Genomic DNA, 25,766 nt, shown 5'->3' with positions numbered 1-25,766 from the left:
TAAACGGGTTTGAGAATAGAACGCAATGACTCAGATAGTGTGAGTAGAAAAGCAAAAGTGTAAAAAAGAGAACCTGATAGCCTTGAACGTTCAAATTTTCCCGGACAGTAGTGGCCAGTGTGGTTTAAAACTTAGGTTATTGAGTTCAGCGGGTTAACAGCTCCTGCTAGAAATGGCGACTTTGTAGAAGGCGATGGAGAGATGAGAATGAAGATGTCATTCATGCCCCCTCAGAACTGCGTGGAACAAATAAAAATGATGACAAATTAAAGTTTTACATGAGATGGTTTAAAACAAAGTTAGGGGCTCACAGAGCTGATACTGGAGGACAGAGTGATCCAATGAGAAAGAGCCAAGATAGCTGAGAACGTTTGAGGCTTCACATGGGCCTTGAATTTTAAAAAGCATTGGATTTTAAAATTTTGGCTTTTCAAAATTATGCTAAAATCTCCAAAATATAAAAAGTACCATTTTAAGTGTCCAAGTCAGTGTCATTAAGTACATTCATGGTGTTGTGCAACTGTCACCACTATTCATTTCCAGAACTTTTCTTGTCATTCCAAACAGAGACTCTGTACCCTGTAAACTCTCTGTGCCTCCCTACCCCTAGCTCTTGGTAATCTCGATTCTATTTTCTGTTTCTGTTCATTTGCCTTCATATAAATTCCACTTCATATATGTGGAATCATACAATATTTGTCCTTGTGAGTCTGACTTATTTCACTTAGCATAATGTCTTCAAAGTGTATTCATGTTGTAGCATATGTCAGACTGTAATTCCTTTTTATGGCTGAATAATATTCTGGTGTATGCATATCCCTTGTTTAGTTTATCCATTCATCTGTCTGTGGAACTTGGGTTGTTTCTACCTTTTGGCTACTGTGAATAATCCTATATAATAAAAGCATAGTATGCAAATTGTCCCCTTGACTGGGAGTTCTTCTGGGAGTTTGACCAGGGGGTGGGGCCAGCCGGGGAAATGGAGGGAGCTAGGACCCTACCAGTGCACGAATTTTGTGCACTGGGCCTCTAGTACTGCTATAAATATGGGTGTGCAAATACTTGTTGGCATTCCTGCTTTCAATTCTTTTGGGTATGGTTGAATTTTATACTTGCGAAAGGCTCTGGAGGGTATGTCGGCCTATAGCTTGAACTCTTATTAAAATTTTGCATTGTTGACTGGTCACAAGTGCCCCTTTCCTGCCTTGTTTTTGCTCTTTGAGTACAAGGACTGTCTTCTAGGTTCAGCACTGAGGAAGGTACCTGGATAAGTACTTGCTGAGTAGTTCCTGGAGTTCCTAGCTCAGAGCCGTCATTGACTAGAGCTGGTCCCCAGAATGGTGGTGTTGTTTTGTTTTGCTCATTAATTAATGTGTTCAGGGAACAGAAAACAACTTTTAGTATTAGCCTTAGCCAAACATAATTAGGGAAGTACATTTTCTAATGCAGAGTCCTGAGGTAGGTAAAACCCAGTTTAACAAACATCTGTTGAGAACTTGCTGTACACCAGACACATTTCAAAATGTGTAATTTCAGAGCAATTTCAAAACTCAGCTGGAATGCCTTATTGGTATTGAATTTTAAATATAATGAAGGTAGAAAGGTAAGTCTGTGTGTACACACACATACACACACACACCTTTTAACATGAATCTCCATAGTCTTTTTTTTTTTTATTGTGAGAACATTATAACAATATTGAAGATAGTTTGGAAAAAAGAGAATAAATAATACCCACAGTCCCTCTTTAACATAAGCTCTATTTTCATTTAAATAGTGTGAGTTTGAGGGTTGAACTTATACATAATTTATTTGGAAAATAAAACTATGAATGCTTATGGTGGTAATGATTTTAAAAAATTTATTTTTAAAAACCCTAGGCATAAAGCATAAACTAGTGAGCTCAAATTTGGAAGCTCTTTTTTTGCAGGTATCCATGGTAGTATTGGTGGATGAATTCATCCAGTCCCTTTGCTCAGTGAAGGTGCAGAGTTGACCTCTGTCCTCTTTTGGGGCTAGGCCACTGGACAGTGGACATCTGTTACAGGGGCTGGGTGTTTAGGAACCTGACCTCCCTCAGTCTTCCAAATGTCAGGGATTGAAGGGAGTGTTTTTATGACTATGCGAAAGAGAGAAAGTACAATTTCGAATTCTTACTCTGAGGGCTCTAAGACCTGGGAGTAGGTAGATAAAGACAACTGTTGAGCATCAGTGCAAACCTTGTGGTTGATGGGGCTGGACATGGCGGTGGGATTTAGTGAGGACAGGTGATTGTGACCTGAAGTGGTGAGGGGACAACATCCATGAAGACTGGGCTATTCCAGATGACAGGGAGGTGAATTGGTAGAGCAGGCATTTCCTCGGGCACAGGCAGGAAAATGAGCATGCCAAGAATAAGGAATGTTTGCAGGATCCGTAGCCAGCATCCTAAGGGTCTGTCTTATTAGAGAGGCAGGTTGGATCCAGAGGGAACAGCTAGCAATGAATTTCAAGACAGTGCTTTGTAGGCTGTACCCGATGTCAGTGTTAGCTGCTGTCTCTGGTAGGGTTTTTGAGACTGGGAGTGGGGTTGTTGAAAAGGTGGTGTTTTTAGCTGGTGGATCTCAGGGTTATGAAATAGAATGAGTTGGGGGTGGGGTAAGCAAGAGGCTGGAGTCATGGAGACCTTCTAGGAGAGGATGTTATCTCTCTGTGAGGAGGTCCGTGAATGGCTACTGTGGGGTGGGGCAGCAGGGGTAGAAAGGATGTGTGGTAGACATTTCAAAGGAAAGCTTGCTGGGATTTGCTGCCAAGGAAGGTGGAAGTCAGGCAGGAATCCATTTGGGAAATGATGGAACCGTGCACATCCATAGGAAGTGAGTAAGTCAGGACTGATTGGAGGGATATTAAGAGGTTCTGTTTTCAGAATAATTGTGCCAAATATTAATCATGTGTTTTCTATGTGCCCAAGCACAGCTCCAGGTGCTTTACACAACAGCCTTATGAAATAGGTGCTATTACTGCCCCTACTTTACAGATGAGGAAACTGAGCTAGAATTGATTAGTAACTTGCCCAAGTATTACATACGTAGTGGCAGAGCCAGGATGCAAATCTAGACAGTCTTAATTCAAGAGCCACGCTCTTACCTAGTATGCTTTATTGCTTCTCTATAACAGCTAGCACTTACTAAAAACTGCTCAGTCCTGTGTCAAGCTCCTTGTATGTATTTACTGCTTTTGGCTCCCATAATAATTCCCAGGAGATGAAGGTATTTTTATCATCATTTTTCAGATGCGGAAACTTGGACACAGAGATGTTGAGTGACCTACCTTAAGTCACACAGCTAGGCATATAAATTGCTCTTCCCCTCTCTCGTCAATCCATGTTTGTGGTCTTTAAGATAACTTGTTATGTAAAATTATTTATTTATCTAAGATGCACCTACACTGAATTTATCTGAAAAATAAAGTCGATATTAAGAAAAAAATTGTAAATGGAAGATTATAAGAGAGGGTTTCGTGTGCCAGCAAAAGTTACTGGCGTGCCATGTTTGGCACGCGTGCCAGGGGTTGCCCACTCCTGACCTAGAACCATGAATGTGTTCTTCCTCTGACACAATCTATAGCACTTCTCATGTTGTTGGTGCTTAATAACATTTTTTATTATAATTGACCTTATTGCTATCTTCTACAAATCAAGGCTGCTGAGTGTCTTCTGATGTGGGGTGTACTTTGCTTGACCTCATGGTTGAAAAGCACCCAAATGAAATATTTGTCTGGATAACAAACTGGACTTGAGACTGGTCATCTGTAGATACCTGCAGGGGACAGTTTCAGCCCTTTAGAGCACATTCCGTCTGTCCCTCTTCACGGATCTTACTTTTTACCTCCAAATGTCAACAGATCTTTGATGTTCTTTCAGTTTTAGCCTCTGACTACAGACCTGTTTCTCTGCTTCCTCTTGCTGTAGCTCTCCAAGGAGAGGTCTGTACTTGCAGCCTTTAACCTTGGAGCAAACAAATTCCCACTCAACTGAAATTGTACTCTTGGATTTCCTGTGGTCTCTTCTAACCAAATTTAGGGACTTTTGTTCATGTTCGTTCCCTTTCATCTTGTTCAGCATCTGTCCTAGACCCACCTTTTCTTTGAAACCTCTTATCTGTTGCCTTCCTTGCATCTTTAGCCTTTCCCCTTTCTTTCTGGTGGTCTTTTTTTTTTTTTTTTGGTCTCTCTTGACTCTTTTCTAACCCTCTTAGCTGGAAGCGCTCTCTAAGATTGATACTCAGTGTGTTTCTCTTTGTTCCACAAACGCTTTTCCTTGATTATCTGGCCCTAGTCTTCTAACTTTACACATTATTGCTCTGCTTCCACCACCTGAATTTCAAGTCGTCAAGTGAGAAGTCTATCTACTGCCCAGGTAGCGCCTGGGAACAGGTCTCTTGCCTCTCCTGTCCCAGTCCCTTTCTGACTGTGTCTCCATCTCCCTGCCCCAGCCATCCTGAACTTGCAGAGGGTTTCCTGGTATGGCTTCCTCTTGCTGCCTTTACCTTCCTCCAGCCCCTTTCTCCACCTTAGACTTGGATGGCTTTAACTCCTCCTTCAGAGCTCTGGTTGGTTGTCTCCAGCCTTGTATGTGTGTGGAGGGGACACACATACTCTGCACATGAGCCATTTCCTCCAAGAACCTGCAGAAGTGATGAAAGCCCTTCCCCGCCCCCAGGGTGTTCTGTTTTTCTCTTGCCTAGCCCACCACACCCAGGGGCCTTTTCTTCTCTCTCCCTCATCCAGGTCACCCATGACTCAACCTTTTGTGTTTTTAATTGCACTAGAACCATGAATGTGTTCTCCTCTGACAGTATATTTCATCTTCCTCTTGAGTCTTAAATCGTTAATGTAGGTCCTTATCGCTTTTGCCTCCCTGAGGACCAGAGCTTTCCACCGATCTCCTTGAATCGAGGTGATGTTTGATATCTCCCTGTGCATGTCATTTATCTACTGAGAAACCTGTGGGGACTCTACATGGTCTCTGAGGTACATTCCACGTGTATATACCAGATGTCCAGAGCTCTGGATGATCTGGTTCCATCCTACTTAGCCGGCTTAATCTTACCTCACATGGTCTCCACTGTGTTCTCTTCTGCCTCCTCTTGATATTGTCAAGGTCCAGCCCATTTCTTACTTTTTCTTCAGCTTATAGCTATGTTTCACTTATTCTGACACTTGAGCAGTGTGTTGAAGCACTGGAGTTAGGCCCACCTGTAGGGACCACATGTCACACTTCCATGGACTTTGTCCCAGCACCTGGCACGGTGCTTCTGCAGATCACGAGAGCACAATTAATGAACAGATGTTTGCATTTATGCAACAGGTGCATGAATGGATGAGTGAATCGGCTGCTGTGAATTTTCTAAGGTTCAGGCTTCATGTTCAGAGTCTGAAGTTTCCATCTTTAAACTACTTTCCTACCAAAGAAACCTATCTAGACATTAGGTTGATTTAGTCTGCAACCCAACATTTGCCATGAAATATCTCACGGTCTGATCTTTAAAATGGCATTTTTATTTTCTGCCTTATTGTTTCAAACTTGTAAACGGTTCTCCTTTTGATGACTATCACCATATAAGGGGAACTACATAGAAATAACTGAATTCACAGAGCTTTAAGAAAAAGCCAAGCTATGTCATGGTCATGTGCATTTTGCCAAAAAGAGTGACAAGCCAATGGTTGCTTGTTTACAGTGTGGGATTTTGTTTTTTGTTGTTCAGCCGGGGATCCGAGTGTTAGCATCATTGCAGTGGCCCATATTCAGAAAGGAAACTTGACCCAGCTGTATGTTTGACCCAGAGAAGGTCTTGGCATCCAGCAAGTCTTGGCTTGTAACACCAAGTGTTACCTCAGGATTAATTGAGGGTTGCAGAAAATAACTTAATTTTCTAGAGGAACTTAAACTTTAAACAGAACTCTTTCTGCCTATAAATAGCAGGGCAGCTTTGTCCTATTTTTATTGTACACAGAAGATGAAAATCAATATTGGAAGAGATGCTTTATTTCGCCAAGGGAAAAAAATCATACTCAACACAATTCCCATTTTTCTTGGCAGGCTCTTCTCAACCATCTGTGAGTCCAGGGGAACTGTCTGCACCATCCATCCATCCAGCAAAATCAGAGTTAATAGTCAGTGTTGGCGACGAGATTAGGCTGCTCTGCACCGATCCAGGATTTGTCAAATGGACTTTTGAGACCCTGGGTCAGCTGAGTGAGAAAACACACAATGAATGGGTCACGGAGAAAGCAGAGGCCACCAATACAGGCAACTACACTTGCACCAACGAGGATGGCTTAAGCAGTTCCATTTATGTGTTTGTTAGAGGTAAATGCTCAGCTTTCTTTGATGCTGTGCTTCAGAGAACTTAATATCCTGTTCTTAATTATGGATGACATATCGATGACTAAGCTGTGGGTAAAACATTACTGGCTGGATCGAGGAAGCCTAAACCAAATTTTTCTTTGCTAGTTTCTCCATCTTTTGATACCTAGTGGCTTTGGATATGATTCCAGCTGGAGGTCTGCAAGGCTGTGACACTCTTCCTAATGAGATTACAATATGGTCAGCCCGTTTGTCCCGGTGCTCTGGGTAAACCCTGAGAATAAATTAGGCCCTTTGGGAAGGCTGCATTTTAATGCCTTGAGATCACAGATACTCCCACTTAGTAAAAAACGCTTCAGGGAACTAAAGGTCTCCAAAGGCCTCCACAAGACCAACACTTGAAGAGAACTGACCCACTTTTAAGCGATAAACTCAGAAAAATAACTCAGTCAGCACAGCACCCCATGTCCTTCCTCGGTTCTTAATAGATGTCAGTTGATTCATTTGAAAAATGGTGACCTCTTAGAAACAAAAGAAAAATATGTTCATGGGTTTTCTGTAACTCATTTCCTGCGATGAAGTCAGTGATTCAGCTGTGTGTCTTTGTCAAAAGGAGGTTTGGGGGAGTGAGGGTGGGGGTGGAGGTGAGTACCTTTTTGTGTTGATGTAAAAACTGCAGCACTTGAAGCTTAAGAGAGACAGCCAGGTTATAAAGAGACATACAGGCCCACTTCTAGTCCTGGGCTGTACCTGGAGTGGGGCTATCATTGAAACAGGCCTGAGGAGGAGGCCTCATCCATGATATTGTGGAAGAATAATGAATACATTTATCCCAAATCATAAACCTGAGCAACCTCAAGAGTCTCAGTTCCTCCCTGCAACATTTAATAAGATCACCTACTCCAGGGGTCGGCAAACCGTGGCTCGCGAGCCACATGTGGCTCTTTGGCCCCTTGAGTGTGGCTCTTCCACAAAATACCACGTGCGGGCGCGCACATACAATGCAGTTGAAACTTTGTGGCCCAAGCGCAGAAGTTGGTTTTCGGCCTGGGCGAAACAAGTATACAAGACGAGTGTGGATGGGAGAGTTGGAAGGGGTCGACCTCAGCGAACGTACTTCAATCAGATTGAGGATGTTCTTAGCAAAGGCCAGCTTAGGAGTACCCTAATTAAGTTAATAACAATGTACCTACCTATATAGTTTAAGTTTAAAAAGTTTGGCTCTCCCGGTGTGGTAGGGACAACCCCAGTGAGGTTGAAACGGCCCCCGTGAGGTAGGGACGACCCCGGTGAGGTTGAAACAGCCCCCGTGAGGTAGGGACGACCCCAGTCAGGTCGAAACAGCCCCGGTGTGGTAGGGACGACCCCGGTGAGGTTGAAACGGCCCCCGTGAGGTAGGGACGACCCTGGTCAGGTCGAAACGGCCCCGGTGTGGTAGGGACAACCCCGGTCAGGTTGAAACAGCCCCGGTGTGGTAGGGACAACCCCAGTGAGGTTGATACGGCCCCCGTGAGGTAGGGACGACCCCGGTGAGGTTGAAACGGCCCCCGTGAGGTAGGGACGACCCCGGTGAGGTTGAAACGGCCCCCGTGAGGTAGAGACAACCCTGGTCAGGTTGAAACGGCCCCGGTGTGGTAGGAACAACCCCGGTGAGGTTGAAACGGCCCCGGTGTGGTAGGGACAACCCCGGTGAGGTTGAAACGGCCCCCGTGAGGTAGGGACGACCCCGGTGAGGTTGAAATGGCCACCGTGAGGTAGGGACGGCCCCGGTGAGGTTGAAACGGCCCTGGTGAGGCTCAGACGGCCCTGGTGAGGTGGAGATTACTCCAGTGAGGTTGGGACAAATAAAGGGGACCAGTATGGACTGATGAACAGGGGTAGATACAGAAGCAGAGCAACATTGAACAGAATGTTAAACTACAGTGGGAAGCCTGGGGAGGGCTGGGGGGGGGATTAAGAGACCAACTGAAGGACTTATATGCATGCATATAAGATTAACCAATGGACACAAGACACGGGGCGGGGGGGGGCGGGGGGTAGGGGCCGGGGGAATGTCAAGGGAGGGAAAAAAGGAGTCATATGTAATACTCTTTGTAATACTTTAAGAAATAAAAATTATGAAAATATTAAAAAAAAAAAAAAAGTTTGGCTCTCAAAAGAAATTTCAGTCGTTGTACTATTGATATTTGGCTCTGTTGACTAATGAGTTTGCCGATCACTGACCTACTCTGTCTTCTTTACCTAATTGTCATTAGGGAGACAGAATCGTGCACATTCTAGCTTTATCAGGGTTAAATAAGATGACTCACATGGTCGCCATAAAGGGTGCCATGAAATTGACTCTGCCTCCCCTTAGTTTGTATGTTGTCTTTCCTAGTTGGATGGCTGAACGGAGTCCACACTGATAGGCCACAGCTCGGCCTCAGGACACAGCTCCATGGCTGTTGAGCCCAACCTGTGCCCTGTTCTTTGACAGAGGTTCTCTGTGTTTTCCAGGTGGTAATAAGCATTCTGCTTACTAATAGGATGGGTAGACAACTGACTAAAAGGGGAAAACTGCTGAGTTAGTCAAATCAGTCTCACAGAACTCACCAATTTTCTGTACGGGGGAAGTTGTCCTCCATAACTTAGAACTAGACTTAATTATTACTGACTTAAGAAGTTTGGATACTTACATAATCGAGGTCACAGCAATGTAGAAAATCGGGGCACTGTTGTAAGGACCAGACTCAAGCAGCTGAGAAAGAGTAGATGGAAAAATGACCAACTCTGGCCTTAGACCATTGTTCACCCACCATGAAGTAATTTATTCACAAAATAAGTGAAAGGCTGAGAGCTACATAATTCATCTTAGGAAACTCTTTTTCAAAATTGGTCAAAATTAAATGGTAAGACGTATATTTCAGTTATATTAAATTGATTTTTGTGGACCATCTAATTTCCAGATTGGAAAGATAATAAAACACAAATCTGTTGGCCCGACCATGTATCTATATTATCTGTACACGGCAAAGGGTGGCAGCATATGGTGGATACAGAATGAGGTTTGTCTTTGCTTGTAGGGGGTCCCAGTCTGCCTGAGGCTTTCCCAGTCCATCCGACCCCCTTTCACTCATAAGGGTTCTGATTTAGACAGTAAAGTATTTGCTACAGTATTCCTGAAACACTCCCCTTGTGTGTTTGAAATTATTTTATTTCCAAAAGTTATACTTAACTTAAGGAGTTTGAATTGAGTGAGGCCCCCATGTTATTGGTACCCGGGTGGTCGGCTGGTAGTTTTCTAGATTCTATTCAGAAGCCAAAAGATCCTGGAGACTGGGAATCTGGAAAGGGCCCTCCCAGATGGGTTAGAGGAAGGACACCTTCCCCTGACCCTAATGGGTGTTAACAGACAGCTTGCAGAGAAAGAGTGATGGTTATGATAAAATATCAGTGCACACATTTTGGTCTCGGTCAGAGCTGGGTTTGACTTCTGCCCAGCCATTTCCAGGCCACAACATTTTAGGAGAATCACTTTTTTGAGCCTTTAGTTTCTTCATCTATAAAAGGGGGATAATGATAGTGCCCATCATTTAGGGGTATTTTGAGAGTTAAATGAAATTATGGTGTGTAATGGTCCAAGCTTAGTGTCCTACACATGGAAAGTGTTTAATAAACATTAACTCTTACTTGTTAGTGTTATTTGGGTAAATCCTACTTTTGCCTGCAAAGAAAAAAATTCAGCAGCCATTTGATCCACTGGGAATGGTTGTTAGGAAAGGTAATGTTTTCGATCTTTGAAAAGTGTTTTTCGGTGCCTGTGACCAGATTCACTGATTTTTTTTTTTATGTCACAGATCCTGCAAAGCTTTTCCTGATGGGCTTGTCCCTATATGGGAAAGAAGGCAATGACACACTGGTCCGCTGCCCTCTGACTGACCCGGATGTGACCAATTACTCCCTCACGGGCTGCGAGGGGAAACCTCTTCCCAAGGACTTGACGTTCGTCGCTGATCCCAAGGCTGGCATCACCATCAGAAACGTGAAGCGCGAGTACCACCGGCTCTGCTTGCACTGCTCTGCGGACAGGGAGGGAAAGTCAGTGTTGTCGAAGAAATTCACCCTGAAAGTGAGGGCAGGTACGGGCCCTTGATGACTTCCTTCTGGGAGCCGGAGCACCCGTTGATCGAAAGAGGACTTCTCTCTTCTCAGTGGTCCATCTTAGCATAGTCAGTCTGGCAGCTGGCTCTTTAATTCCCCCAACTTGAAGTAATGTCAGCGGCTTGTGAATTCTTTATTCCCCAGGGGACCAGCCCATGACTGCCTCCAGCCGGGTGTGTCTCCCAGAGATTGGCATTTAGACCATACTGGGGACAGTCATAAAACCTATTGACTTTAGGACATGCCAATTTCATAATTGCGTGAAGTGTTCTTTCCAGGAGAAACCCACTGGGAAGCTTTAGTTACACTGTTCGAAAAGATTAGCGTACACATTTTTCACTCCCTTCTTTACTATTGATATATGGGCCAGCTTTCTCCTCAGCTATTTAACGTTAATGCATTCTCAAACTATTCCTAATCCGAGAAGGAAAGTACCAACTAACTATGGACCCTCATTCTCATTGTGACATTAGATACATTATTTTGGTTGCAGGTAGAGATCTAGATTTTTGTATTTCAGAGGCCATCTCACTCAACACCAGTTGGCAATCAGCTCTTGAATAGTTTTTATTAAGGCTTTTGAAAAAGTATGCTCACTGTGGGATTAAGGGAAAATTTGATTATTTAAGACCTGGGATTTTCACAAACGAGCAAGGTACTATTTTTACAACACATGGGAAAGATGCCTGTTTGGCTAGAAGCATATAATTAGTTGTAGGTCACATCCTCATGAAACCGTCAGGGTTGTGTGAGATGAAGATGAAAGCTGTGTCACCTCGCCTGGGCTTCTACCTGTTTCGAAGTAACATTGACCAGGAGCGGTATGATCTCAGAGTAGACACTTCTGTTTTCCCCACTCAATATAAATAAAGGATGATGCGTGGTTACATTGTTGATGTCTTTAGATATGCAAGTAATATAGATCAGTTAGCACCATACTTCATATTTTTACTTCAAAGATGCCAAAAGAAGCTGTGTGCATTTGAGGAAAAATGGTAAGTAAAAATGCCACGTTCTGATAGGACGCATTATTTGAGGGCCATGTCTCTTTTCATTCTAGCCATCAGAGCTGTACCAGTTGTGACAGTGTCCAAATCAAGCTATCTTCTTAGGGAAGGGGAAGAATTCACAGTGACCTGCTCCATAAAGGATGTGTCTAGTTCCGTGGACTCAATGTGGATAAAGGAAAACAGCCAGGTGAGTGAATTGTTTCCTTCATTTTTCTCAATATATCATTCTCTGCATGTGAGAGATTTTCACGGTTTTTTTAAAGTCTATTAATTGTCCTGGGGGATGGCTCAGCTGGCGTGTCTGTCTGAGGCGGGGACTGTCTGGGAGTGTGTGCAGATGCATATCTTCCCCTTTCATAACACCATATGTGGCTGTGTGCATTTATTATTGGTAAAAAGTACATGTCATTTTGTACATTTGTTTTAGATCATCTACAAGATAACTTCAGGATTATGTTATTGCTTCATGCTGTTTCTTTGAATAACTTTAGTCAGGGAAAGTAAAAAACACACAAAACTAATGGTTAACTGCATAAATACCTTGATTTTCAAGGCTGTGATTGATACTCTTCAGGCCAGATTATTTAAAACATTGGGAAGAGCTGCCAGTTTTTTTCCCTTCCATATTTAAAAAGAATAATTCATCTCAGATATTTACCAGGAAGCTCTTCTCTCCCTCGCAAAGTGGCTTATCCATTTGAGAGATGGGTTTCTTTTTGTATGGCTCTGATTTCCTCCTTTGAGGCTGGTTACCTGAGATCAAGTTGCTAATGGTTTTCTATTTGTTTTAGTTGCTATTAATAAAATGGTTATCTTTAATCTGAAACATTTGAACAGGTTTAAGTTCTCATTCATTTAACAAATGCATATTGAATGTCTACTATATGTCAGATTACTATGTTAGGTATAACTTAAAATGAAATAAATTTTAGCCAGTTATATTTGAAGTTTTTTCCCCCCTCTCTAAATACTCATATTAATAGCAGGGTCTTTAAAATGTCTAATTTCCCTAATATTTTGTTTACAGTTTTCATTGACCGAGTTTTCAGTAATTTTTGTTTGAATAATCTTGGCCGTCTAGGTAGTTAGTTGTCACAGTGATTTTTTTCCCCCCCAGAACCTATGTATGCATCATATTGGAAAAAAGAAAGGCTACATGTTTCTCCTGTTTCTCTTCTTCCTCATTATGCCCTGTATTCAACAATGGCAATTTTATGCCTTTTAAAAGAATTCTTTGCTAAACAAGTAACCATGGTGATTAGCATAATGCAGAGCATCATGATGGTATTCATGTGGACCTGTGATGGATGGTACCTTGCTAAATGAAGCCTGCCATAGACTAGAAGAGTGGATTGTCCTGTGGACTTGGTTTTTCAAACCAGTGGCTCAGAGAAATAAGTTTTAGTTTCCATATCATGTAATTTAATAAAAACAATAGCTTATGTATGGACTTTCGACTAACCTTCCTGAACACAATCCTCTATTAATTGGCTTTTTATAATTCTTGATTTCAGATGAGAGAACAGTTTAGACTGTGTGTGTATTTGAGCTTCAGCATAACTTGAAAATTAGCCTTTTTGAGAGGAGAAATTAAATCGCCCCAGGCAGTTTTGCTCTGAACCATTTTTCCCAGAGGCCCTGCATGCCTTTCCCAATTAATCCACTGGCACTGGTAGATAAGCCTTCAGTGTTGGGAGCTCTTTGGGGAAATCCCAGTGTGCGCACCTCCAAGGGTTAAGGAAAACCAAATCACGTGCCAGCAATATGTAATGTGTGACTTGCAGATGGGGCTCATGGCTCTGTGCCAAGGTTCATCTATGAATCTTTTATTGATATCCTTCGGCTTAATTTGGAATACTTAGCACTGTTGGCGCTATCAAATTTTCTTTAAAATCTATAGTATTTGATTAACCATTTAGAGTACGTTTAGCTTGCAATGAAATTTAGGGTAAACGGTTTTAGAGTTTTTGCAGTTGTTTTGTTTTAAAATGTGAGAGACTCTGAAGTTTATTCAGCACTTGTAAATCTTGGTTAGCTTTTCTAATGCTTGCAAATCCTTGTATTTTTACTTGCTTTTGATTATGATCTTCGACAGTATCCACAATTATGGATACTGTCGCAGATCATACTTTGGGGTATGTGATGACATGCATCTTTTATGTCCAAGTCATTCCTTCTGGCACTCACATGTTCAGTGTCCCTCTGTAGCTCCCAAAGGCAGACTCTTGGGCTCTTGTAAGAACTACAAGGAAGATACCTGAAATCTGGAACATGGTATATTATCTGTCCATTGTCACTCTGCCTTTGCAGAGGAGAAGACTGTGACATGATGGACTGGGAAAGGTTAGAGAAAATGTCACTTCACCTTGCTATTGCATTTTCTTAACAACTGATCTTACGCAGTGAAGTGGCAGATGTCTGCCAATTAATTACCAGAAGAATCTCTTGGAAGGGAGTATTTTTAAATCTACCCAGTGCTCCTAACTAGAGAGGCCTTTAAAAACCCTTGTTCCCTCAGTCCCTTTTAGAAACAAAGGACTGGTGCTATTCTGGACTTGTCCAGGATCTCACAATTTGTTAACAAAAAGGTTTCTTTTCTTTTTACTCAAAACATTCAACGTTGGCAGTCAGCATTTATGTGTGCTTATTTTAATGTAAGAAACTTTCCAGAACTACCCTAACATGAGAAAGAGAAATAGGTATAATGCCACCATTGTATATAGTAGTGCTGTGCCATGGAAATACAATGGGAGCCTCCGGTGTAATTTTAAATTTTCTAGGAGGCACATGACAAAGAGTAAAAAAGTAAAATTAATGATTTTAATAATATATTTTATTAGACCCAATATATTGAAAATATTTTTATCATGTTATTAACATAAAATTACTAATGGGCTATTTTACATTATTTTTTTCATATTGGCTTCAACATTATTTTATATTTTAGACACAACTCAATTTGGATGATTTCTTTTGAAGTGTTCAGTATTCCAAATTGGCTAGTTCTTATAAAATGCTATATTGCCTGCATTTTTTGTATTTCTTTTCTTTCTGTCCCCACACATATGTATTATCATATGGTTGCAGTTTTAAGTTACACTCAATTTATGTTTTTTAAGTGATGGAAACATTTTCTTGTTTTCACGTATTCATAACTTTTATGCCTGGTATACACTTAGTTCATCTGAGTTTTTACTACAGTAAACATCTTGGAGCTTTTGGTTTTTGTTCAGTTATTTCCTTGAGATAAATTTGCTGGAGTGATCAGGGGGTATGAACATGCTGCCAAGTTGCTTGCCAGAGGGTCGTTCTGATTTACAGGACTGTCAGAATGGTCAGATGCTGAGCGCTTCACTGGGGCCTGGCCAGCGAATCACCCTTGATCTCCTTCCATGTCAATATCAGCTCCTATTTACTTTCTATTTTAGTTGTTGTTATTTTTTCCATTGTAATAGGAATGTGTCACATTTCAGGAAATTTGGGAAGGCAGAAAGCTATATGCTGCTCCTTTTAATCTTTTCAGAGAACGGCTATAGTTTGTTTTTTTCCCACGACATTTCCCACACAAGAAATCTCCCCATGTCTTGTCTTCAGACTAATAGTAAGAGTGGGATGGTGATATCACAAGGGTAAATTCACATTTTCTCTTCAGCTAATGCTTAAATAAGTTGGGGCGTGGTCTTATGTGTATTACGTACCTCAGATCTCCCTTTGATGAGAGTTGCCAAAATTCTGCTTGGTAAAAATTGTAGGGTGAATTTTCAAGTTAGTTGTAGACATTGTGGTTCTCTTTTTATGCATGAACATAACCTACATGCTAATAAAACAGAACGTTATTTTTATTAGCAATCTGTTTCTTTCAATCACTGGAATATAGAATAAAAAATACATAATAGGAAATATCGACATAAGTATGCTGACTCAATATACAATATCAGTATCCTGCAATATTTCTTATATGGTGACTTCTAAGATTTGGCACTGTTAAAAATATTTAGCACTGCAGAGAATTTGGAATGATGTAGGCTGTGGTTATTAAGAAATGAATTTTCATGTTTTTCCCAATCATTAATAATGACTATCTCTCAATATAATCCTGTAATATGAAGTGTTCCAATGACAGACTTGTCATGATGCTTTATTATTCTTACTTAAGTAGTGTATAATGAATGCTAATATGGAGAAGTTAATTGCTGCTATTTTTAATTTATCTAGGAGAGATCCTGAATATAAAGTTTATGGTAATCTTTGATTTTTTTTTTTCTCTCCTTCTGAAACCAGCAGACTAAAGCACAGGTAAAGAGCAATAGCTGGCATCAGGGTGACTTCAATTTTGTACGTCAGGATAGGCTGACTATCAGCTCAGCAAGAGTGAATGATTCTGGAGTGTTCATGTGTTACGCCAATAATACTTTTGGATCAGCAAATGTCACAACAACCTTGGAAGTAGTAGGTGAGTGTCTCTATGGGAATGTATAAATTACTGGCAGTAGTGAAAGAAGAAATTACTGATTTCCTTTTTATGTAAATGGAATGTTGAACAGATTCTTAGAAATTCTCATCATTACTGAATGAATGAATGATGAATGAATGAAAATGATCATGGTAGCCTCTTCCAACTAGAGCAAAAAAGCAAATTCTACCTGTTTAGTAGAGGGAAGTGGAAAGCTGTAACTGAAGTTGTTCAAACCTTTCATTCTCTGTGCTACCCACCCCTCCCCCCAAAAAACAAATGAAGTATAAACTGAGCTTTTTCAAAAATTCTTGTCCTTGCTGAATGACTTGAGTTTGGAAATGGAGGTAGAATTTCTCTGTCGAGGAATGAAAATGCTTAAAACAAAGTTTTTTTTTTCTCAGAATCTTTTGGTAGAACTCCTCAGCCTTTTGGTTTATTGTTTTATCACTCATGGCTCTAGCTCAGTGGTTGCCAAACTCATTAGTCAGCAAAGCCAAATATCAACAGTACAACGATTGAAATTTCTTTTGAGAGCCAAATTTTTTTAACTTAAACTATATAGGTAGGTACATTGTTATTAACTTAATTAGGGCACTCCTAAGGCTTAGGAAGAGCCACACTCAAGGGGCCAAAGAGCCGCATGTGGCTCGAGAGCCGCAGTTTGCCGACCACGGCTCTAGCTCATTTGTAGCAGGAAGGGATGAATTGGGCTTCTCCTTCCCACCCCACCCCACCCCACCTTACCTCACCTCACCCTATTCTCCATCCTTAGCGGCTGTTGCATGAACCCTCAGAAAGGAGGTCACAGGGACATGGGTCACTGGTTCTACAGAGCATAAACTGGAACATGGTAACCTGTTCCCCTAACCCCATCATATCTGATACACACATTGGTTTAGCCTTTTCTTCCCTACCCTAGAAATCTCAGTAAATATGTATTTTTCCAAGCATCTACTTAAAGAGAACAGAGTGTAGTGAAGTATTTGATGTTTTGATTTATGGAAAATAATAATTATTGTAAAATTACCTCATTTACACATTTTTTGTCTTTTGAGTATTGTTTGAATTTAATCTATTTTCTTGTCTTTTTAATGCAACTTTTTTTTAGTGCTTGACTTTGATGAAGTACTTGTAGCGTGGAGACATTCTTCATCCAGCAGTAATAAAACGATGCCATATCTGTTTTCATTTTTTTCCTTTCTCCCCATATTTCTTCAATAACTTATGTAGCAATGGTAGAAGTCTGTGATTTGTCCCACAATGATCTCATATAATTTTGGTATTTCTGCCCATGTTGTAATTGAAAGGGTTTCTCCAGACTGAACATGGAAAAGACACTTGGGTTGCAATTATATAGAGTCAGCACAGAGAAAGAGTACTACTCTGTCCCTAAGTGTGATTGTGAACCATTTATTAATTTGAATAGAAGGCTATGCTTTTAAAATATTAAACTCAGTAAGTGCTAATTTGCTAAGTTGATTAGGGAGCATGTTGATATATCAGCTTCAGCCCCAGAAAGCAATTAGTAAGGATGTTTTGAGCATATTGTTGTATGTAATCAGATTTTTAAAAATCCATTCATCAATTTCCAAGAATATAACTGTATAACTGGAAAGACTTGTGGCTGAGAAATTTGAATCTGGCTTTGGAGTGGGTTTGGGTGGGACAAGAACAGGAAGAGACAAAGAGAAAAGGAATTTCTCCAGGGGCTGAAGTTGAATAGGATTTGGAATACAATGTGGAGTGGTAGAGAGAACAGGGCTATGTGATGGTCCAAACTTGGTTTTGATTTGGGGCTCTGCCACTTAACTTTCTAATGTACCCTACTTTCCCTCTGCCTGCATTGTCTCTTCTGAGAAACACAGGTATAAATCCCAAGCTGTGGGAAGGAGAAGAGGCAGTAGATTTTATAGAAGTACCTGGCACAGTGTTTGCTCTTGATTAAATATTAATGCATTATCAGTTTCTTAATGTAGATGTACTTGAAAAAAAAATCATACTTTTATGTTATAACAACCCGGGTGGAGTTCTTTGATTCTAATAATTCCTACACTGAATTTCCAGCTCTATTCCAAAATAGGACATAAAACTATATTGAGCAAACCAGACTATAGAAAAACTTGGAGGGGATTTCAAGACAAGTATTTTATACATAATGATTGTGAGAGATACTTTTGTGCAATATTGTCTATAAAGTTTGAATATTTTTTTCCCCATTGTGTGGTTTGAATTTATAACCTTGAAAACCTGAAAATGTAGTGTAGCAATCAGAGGAAACATTTATTCCTTCAAAATTAATCTAAATTAGCTGAAAGAATGGCAGAGGATATCATTTATGATTCAGGAATTAGAAAAAGGCGATGCTTTGCATAGCCAAATTCATTTGGATGATTTTCCATTCTCACCTGAAAAATCCTTTTTCAATTGGTTCATAGAACAGTTGGACTCTATTTTTTATTCTGAATCTGTAGAAACTAAAGGGCACTAGATACTATTTTGGCCATGTCATGTGGGACTTCAAAACATTTAACCAAATAGCACCAAAAATAATGATAAAATTCCATAATTAATTTTTGAAAACAATCAGAAAATTAAAAATTCTTTCATAATTCCACTGACTTGATATAACCATTAAGATTTGTTATATTTATATTTTTGTATGCAACAGGGTTTTATTTATACATATAACTCATTCTGTCTCCCTCTCTCATTCTCTTTCTCTCTTACTCTCTCAATGAAAGTAGACACCCTAGGGCCGTGGCCTGCAAACTGTGGCTCTCGAGCCACATGCGGCTCTTTGGCCCCTTGAGTGTGGCTCTTCCTAAGCCTTAGGAGTACCCTAATTAAGTTAATAACAATGTACCTACCTATATAGTTTAAGTTAAAAAAATTTGGCTCTCAAAAGAAATTTCAATCGTTGTACTATTGATATTTGGTTCTGTTGACTAATGAGTTTGCCGACCACTGCCCTAGGGTATGCTGGAGTAAGAAGAGGTCAGCCTTCGCTTCTCATAGACCTGTATTCAAATCTGGGCTCTCCCATTGGATAGCTATCCATATGGCTTTCCAGGACTTGATATTTTCCATCTATCAATTAGGGGTTATAAGGTTTCTCTTTCAGCATTGTAAGATTAGATATTTGTTATAATTATTAAATAAAATGTATGCTAAAGTAATTAGGGCAGTTCTTGGCACATAGTAAGTATCCTATAAATGGTAGCTATAAAAAATAATATTGGCAGTTATTTTATTGTGTTATTTTTCAAGCTCTTCTAATATTACTATTATATAGTTATATCTAAGGGCTATTTTATTTAACCAGTTTCTTATTTTTAAAATTATTATGACGAATGTAAATAGCACTTCTTTTGTATGTAGCCATTCACCTCACTAAGAACTCTCAAATGGAAACTACAGGGTTAAATTGAAGAATAATTTTTTAAAAAATCTACATTGCTAAGTGCTTTCTAAGAGTTGTGTCAGTTCACAGTGTGTCACCCAGTCTGTCACTTTTCCCACACTTGCAAAATTATTTATTTCAAATTAGTTTTGCTATTTTTCTTTCAATAGGATGGATATACTTTATTTTTTGAAGCAGCTTTATTGCAGTTTTGCTATTTGTAATAAGTGAAAATGATTCCTTATTTTAATTACTAGTTTAACTAAATGTTTTTCCTTCTATATTTTTATGTTCTCTTTTTCCTGTTACCTTAATTCATTTTACTGTATAGACATTTAAAAAATTTTTATGTATTCAGATTTGTCTTTTATGATTTTTTTCTTCTGTTGCTTCTAAAAAACCGAGAAAACTGCCCCCACCCCACCCTGTAGATGTTTGATGGGAGTCAGTTCTGTTGTTTAGTTAAAAACATGATTTGTTAAGATGCTGTCCTTGGTTCATCTGTAATATATGATAGATGAGATGACCAGAGTTTATTTTTCAAATGCAGCATTTTTTTTTTTATTGAGCATTGAGGCTGTCTGTGCCTTCTTGATTTATGTCACCTTCTTATCAAATAAACACTTATATTGAGTCTGGGTATGGGCTATTTAGTCCTATAAATACTTTTTAACCTAATAAGCATCAAGACTAGTACTAGAAGATTTATAAGATGGTGATAGGCCTTGAAATAAGAGAATTGCTGAAGAGGTAGAGACGGGTGAATAAACATTTCACATGTGTGTCCTTTCTTCCTTCATGACAGTGATTCTGCCAGAGCCAAGTGAATGCCAAATGGCTAGTTTAAGTCCTCTTACTCGTTACTGCCAGTTCATGTTGGAAATCAGTCAGTTATGTTTGTAATCCAAGGATGAAGTTGTGTTTTTTTGTTGGGTAGTTGGAGGTAACGGTTTCTTTCTGTTTTATTTCATCACGATTAGATAAAGGATTCATTAATATCATCCCTGTGGCGAATACTACAATATTTGTAAACGACGGAGAAAACGTAGATCTGACTGTTGAATACGAGGCTTACCCAAAACCTGAACACCAGCAGTGGATATATATGAACAAGACCTCCACTGATAAATGGGAGAATTATCCCAAGCCTGAGAACGAAAGCAGTATCAGGTGAGAAAGGGGCCTTGCTTTGGGGATTTCCATTCCCCTCTTCCACTGGCTTACCAGGTCCCATTACTGTGACCCAGGGATGTATGACAGGCCATCTGGCAAAGAAGGAACGTCCGGGGTGCGTCCTGAAGCCTTCATCCCAACATTTCATTTTGCCCTGTGTTTAGAGCGCAGAAAAAAAAGCCTGTGCCTCAGTTTTCTCATTTGTAAAACAGAGGATTGTTCTTCCCCAGAGTTCTGAGGATGCTTCAAAGCAGTGACTTCCATGTACGGGACCCACTTCAGAGAAAGGGGAAAGTTAGCACCTTTAATCATTTTTTTTAAAACGATAAGAAGCTAAGAATCATTGAGTAGCTCTGGGCTGGGCAGTGAACCTGAGCTCTTTTACATCGTATCTCTCGTTTGATTCTCAAAACAATTACAACAGAAATAGCAGCAGTAGTAACGTTATATGTAAGCTGCGTGCGCCTTTTTCGACCTTATGCTGTTCTAAGTACCTTTCATATGTTAACTCAATAATTTTAGTCCTCACAAACCTATGAGTAGGCACTCTTATTTCCCTCATTTCTAGAGAAGAAACTAGGTTAAGTAATTTGACTCAGATCAAAGGGCCAGTAAGAGGTAAGTGCCTAGATAGAGTTTGTGTATTCATCCAGAGTTTGTGTATTTATCCAGTCAGGAGCTGTTGGCTGTTGTAAGAACGTGGGTGAGAGATACTGCTGTTCTGGCCCAAGGCTTAAGGCTTGGAGGGAAAAGGATGGATTTGGGAGGTGTTCAGGCTACTTCCTTAACAACACTGGGTGATTGAGGGGATAGGAGAGAGAGGAAGGATCTGAAGGAGCCCTGTAGGATCCGTCAGCCAGGTTGGAGGGTGAGAGGCATTCTCATTCAAGGAGATGAGGGGGCTAAGGGCTTGGGGTTTCTTGAATTTGCAATTGACCATGGCATCGAGAGGTGATGTTAAGGTGAGAAGTATCTAGGTCAGGTTCCCTAGAAGCAGAGCCGGGGGCAGGGGTTCTTAAGCAAGGGCTTCATTAAGGGAGACAGAGACCCGCCAGGGAGAGGGGGAGCGAGGTGGGAGGGGAAAGGAGGAATGAGAGGATGTGGGTGAGGTGAAGCTGAGGCACAGTCTGACCCCAGGGGTCAGTCACTCATGGGCTGTAGACATGGAAGGCAGTCAATTTTCAAGGGCATCTAACTGCCCAAGGGCAAGTCGGGGGAGAAGGTTGCAGGTGTGTGGGTCCTTATACCTGCACCTACGCAGGGGAGATGGTGGCATAAAAATACTCTGTAGAGGAGGCATAGGCCAGGGAAGTCTGGACTAGAGGGAAAGGTCTGAGACTGAGCAAACAGCAAGCAGTTCAGTGCAAGAGTGGATTGCCCAGGGAGCATGTGCAGTGTGAGAGGAGTCTGAACACACCACTGCTCGTGTCCAGGTGGTTGTGTGGGTCCAGGGCTGCCAGGGCGCCCCATCTACACTGGAGCCCATGTTAGTGACTCCCCCAACAGCCCTATGTGCTCAGTTGACACAGCCATATCTGGCGGCCCTGCAGTAAAACAGAAGCTTGAATAGCAAATATGCAAAGGATGCCCAGAAGAAGTGGGGTAGGAGGAACACTGGGAGATTGTGGTGTTGCAAGAAGGAAGGTGAGGGCAACCGCATTGACCTTGCCTCAAGGGCCCTGCAGCGACTGCATGAAGACAGCCTGCCCCTCTGGGGTTTATCCGGGCCAGTCTCCTTAAAGCAAAGCAGGGCAGGCTCGTTTAGGACATTGGTGGGAAGGTGGCCATGAGGACAGCTCAGGAGGCGGGAGAGGCTGCCGTGCCTGGGATTGCCTTTATGCTGAGAAAGCGTCTGTATTCTCACACAGCAGGCACTTGTCCCAAATTAAAAATGTGTGTGTGTTTGTACTTGTTAATGTGGATCTTGTTAATACTGAGCTAAGTGAGCTGTTTCTCCCCAGATAGACACTGAAAAGACATGTACTCAGGGCGGCAGCCCACAGCGACTGACTGACTGTCCTCTCTTTGTAGATATGTAAGTGAACTTCACCTAACCAGATTGAAAGGGACCGAAGGCGGCACTTACACGTTTCTAGTGTCCAATTCTGATGTCAATTCTTCGGTGACATTTAATGTTTACGTGAACAGTGAGTACAGCTAATAGCTCCTTATCTTTTTACATTTTTATTGTTTCGAGTTGTGGCTCGTGTTTGTAACAGCTGCGGAATCGAGCTCACTGTGTACTATGTAAATAATGTTTCATGATAATTTTGACCTTAACAAAGACCCTGTGGTTTAGTGGTTGGGTGAAGGTTGGGCGAATGTGTACGAAAACCCAATTCCTTGTTCTAAATTTCACTGACCCCGGGACCCTGTTGCTCAAATTCTTGGTGCTGCCTTTGAAGTGAGCAGAGGAACCAAAGAAGTTAAAAATAACAGTTCTTTGGCCCCAGTCAGTTACTCAGTGGTTAGAGCATCGGCCCACAGACTGAAGGGTCTTGGCTTCAATTCCTGTCAAGAGCACATACCTTGGTTGCAGGCTCCATCCCCAGCCCCGGGTCAGGGCGAAAGCACAAGACAACCAATACATGTGTCTCTCTCACATTGTTGTTTCTCTGTCTTTCCCACTCCCTTCCACTCTCTAAAAAAATAATAATAATAATAAATAATAATAATAATAACAGTTCTTTTGAGGGAACATTGTTGATTGTTGAAATGAGGATTCAGAGGTTGAATAGGAGCTGGACTGACATGATGTCTTTGTTATGATGCTTTCTGGTTTGGGGTTGTGACATTTTTTGTGTTGAGATTGTCTTCCACTAAGATGATGCAATATTGATCCAGCCCAGCGGGTCCCCACCGAGAACCACGTGGGTACGGTGGGAGAGGGGAGCATGATGTGGACGTGGGAACCTGAACTCCTGCATCTTGCCCTGCTGTGGGCTGCACCCCCTGTAGCAGAAGTGTCTCTGCACAGAGGTTGAGGCCAAGGGAACGCATCACCAGCTGGTTTTTTTCCAAGTGCAGGGCTTCCTCCTGGCTCTCCTCTGCGGCTTGTCTACAAATCCAGGTACCTGCCACAACACACCAGCCAGGGGCCCAGAGGATGGGAGGCCTGCAAAGACACGGAATTCTAAGGGGGTGGCCCACAGAATGAGCCATCCTGGGTTTGGGGGGTGATGACACAACCTGGAACATTCCCTAGAGAACAACTTAGTAACTGCTGAGCACTTTGTGTGTGTTGGGCTGCAGGATGGGAGCCAGTTCCTTGCCCTCAAGGAGCTGGATGAAGTGTTTTTAATGTCACTTTCTCATTGGTGCTCAGTGGTATGGGGGCTGGGTGGCCTGATCCCTGTACAAATGACAGCAAACAGCTAGTGAGTAATCCTTGGGGCATTTCTGATGGCTGCTCTGGAGTCTTTTGACTACGCCAGTGTTTCCAAAATTGTGTTTTCTGAACAAGATACGTGTTTAGATAAAGAGTCGCATCTGTGCACTTAAACACTTTCCTTAATTATAGGCCTTCCCTGAATCCTTAATATGCTAAGGTGTGTTATGACTTCCCAGGAGGGGGCTGTGGGAGGGAGCTGATATCCCAAACTTGTTTGACCACAGAATTTCCTTTTTCCAAGGGAATCGTGTTAAGTAGTATCTCAGTTCTTTGGAACAGTTTTGATTACTATGGTATCTCATTAGCCCACAATTCAAATACCTCTCAATTAATTCAGATGTTAATCAGAGGAGCTGAGTGTAGTGTAGTACACACGAGCACAATTATCTGCTTCTGAAAAATCTTAATATTCAAGTAACTGAAGAGACGATTGCAGGAAAATCAGTATCCTTGCAGTCATAATATGCATACTTTCCACCAAAACTTTATTTTGGGTGCTTTAGTGAGTTAATTAACACATCCATCACCTCACATATTTATCCGCTTTGTTTTGTTTTTTGTGTGTGTTACATTTTAGTTTGGTGAATACATTTAAGTTCTGTCTTCGCAAATTTCCATTATGCACTACAGTGTGATCAACTGTAGGCACCACATTATGCATTAGATCCTCAGGCCTTATGCATCTTAGAACGGAGAGTTTGAATCCCTTTGCCAACCTCTCCCTATTCCCCCACCCCTATCCCCTGGCAACCACTTTTCTGCTCTGTTTCTGTGAATTTAACATTTTTTTTTAAGATGACACATTAAGTAATGCCATGCACTATGTGTCTTTCTCCATATGGCTTATTTCACTTAGCATAATACCTCCAGTTTCATTTATCTTGTCACAAAAGACAGGATCTTCTACTCTTTTAAGGGTGAATAATATTCCGTTGTGTACATATACCACATCTTCTTGATCCACTTACCCATTGATGGACACAGGTTGTTTTTATACCTTGGGTATTGTGAATAACTGCAAGATAATGGTTTTGTTTCCTTGATATACCCATAAGTGGGATTGTGGGATTCTATCTATGGTAGTGCTGTTTTTAATTTCTTGAGTAATGTCCATAATGTGTTCCATAGCGGCTGCACCATAGTGTACAAGCATTCCCTCTTCTCCATATCTGTGACAGCGTTTATCTCTTATCTTTTAGATAACAGCCATTTTAACAGGTGATCTCATTGTGGTTTTGATCTGGTAGCATTTCCAGATATGTATTATGAATTTTGGCAGGTGATGTCTAGGCAATCTAGATTATAAATAGACCTCTCTCCAATCTTAAAGTTCTATCCTTTAATCACAAACCTACCAGTCAAGTGAGAGGGCTATGGTACTCGGGCGGTGGTGACAGGCACACAGGCAGGACAAGTAAGGCATAAAGAGCTAAAGGGCTCCTTGCATTGTTGGGCTTACACAGAACACGTGAAATGTTCAGTTAAATTGGATAGCCAGCTGACTGCTGAACTGCACCAAATTAACTCTCAGAAGTCACCAATTTCACTCTGTTTACGGCAGTGTTAACAAGGGTTTGAAACAATTTAAGGAAATGCTAAATAATGTTTTATTTCTAAGTCACTGCATTATATAATTTGCATGCTGTCCGGTATGAGCGATTATTCATAGATAATACAGTATACCCAACTCAAAGTAGTAAATCACCCCGAATGAGGCCTCTTGATGAGAAAGTTTCCCTTTGACCGCATTTGCAGAATCTGGGCTGCCTTATATGGATTATCGGTCATAGTGAATTTCAGTTATGGGTGGCTAGACTGTCCTCCTTCTGGGGAGAAGCCACTGTAAGCCT

General features: G+C 41.2%; 1 protein-coding gene across 4 annotated transcripts in view; it reads left to right on the top strand.

Annotated features, from left to right (window-relative positions):
* Positions 1-25,766, top strand: part of KIT (KIT proto-oncogene, receptor tyrosine kinase) — an 80,296-nt gene that overhangs the window by 28,381 nt on the left and 26,149 nt on the right. For 2 of the 4 annotated variants that reach the window (XM_070396549.1, XM_070396532.1), the window contains exons 2-7: positions 6,080-6,349; positions 10,183-10,464; positions 11,547-11,683; positions 15,781-15,949; positions 20,333-20,522; positions 22,557-22,672. In XM_070396549.1, coding sequence (XP_070252650.1) covers positions 6,080-6,349; positions 10,183-10,464; positions 11,547-11,683; positions 15,781-15,949; positions 20,333-20,522; positions 22,557-22,672 — 1,164 coding nt within the window. Of the gene's footprint in view, positions 1-6,079; positions 6,350-10,182; positions 10,465-11,546; positions 11,684-15,777; positions 15,950-20,332; positions 20,523-22,556; positions 22,673-25,766 lie in introns of all 4 variants that reach the window. The other 2 variants (XM_070396540.1, XM_070396524.1) reach the window with 1 other exon arrangement.

The sequence above is a fragment of the Myotis yumanensis genome, unplaced genomic scaffold (assembly GCF_028538775.1).
Source record: "Myotis yumanensis isolate MYYU_CA2020_CCGP unplaced genomic scaffold, mMyoYum1.0.hap1 SCAF_1, whole genome shotgun sequence".
Lineage (NCBI taxonomy): Eukaryota > Metazoa > Chordata > Mammalia > Chiroptera > Vespertilionidae > Myotis > Myotis yumanensis.
Note: the sequence above shows the minus strand (reverse complement) of the source record. Positions and strands in the feature narration are given on the sequence as shown.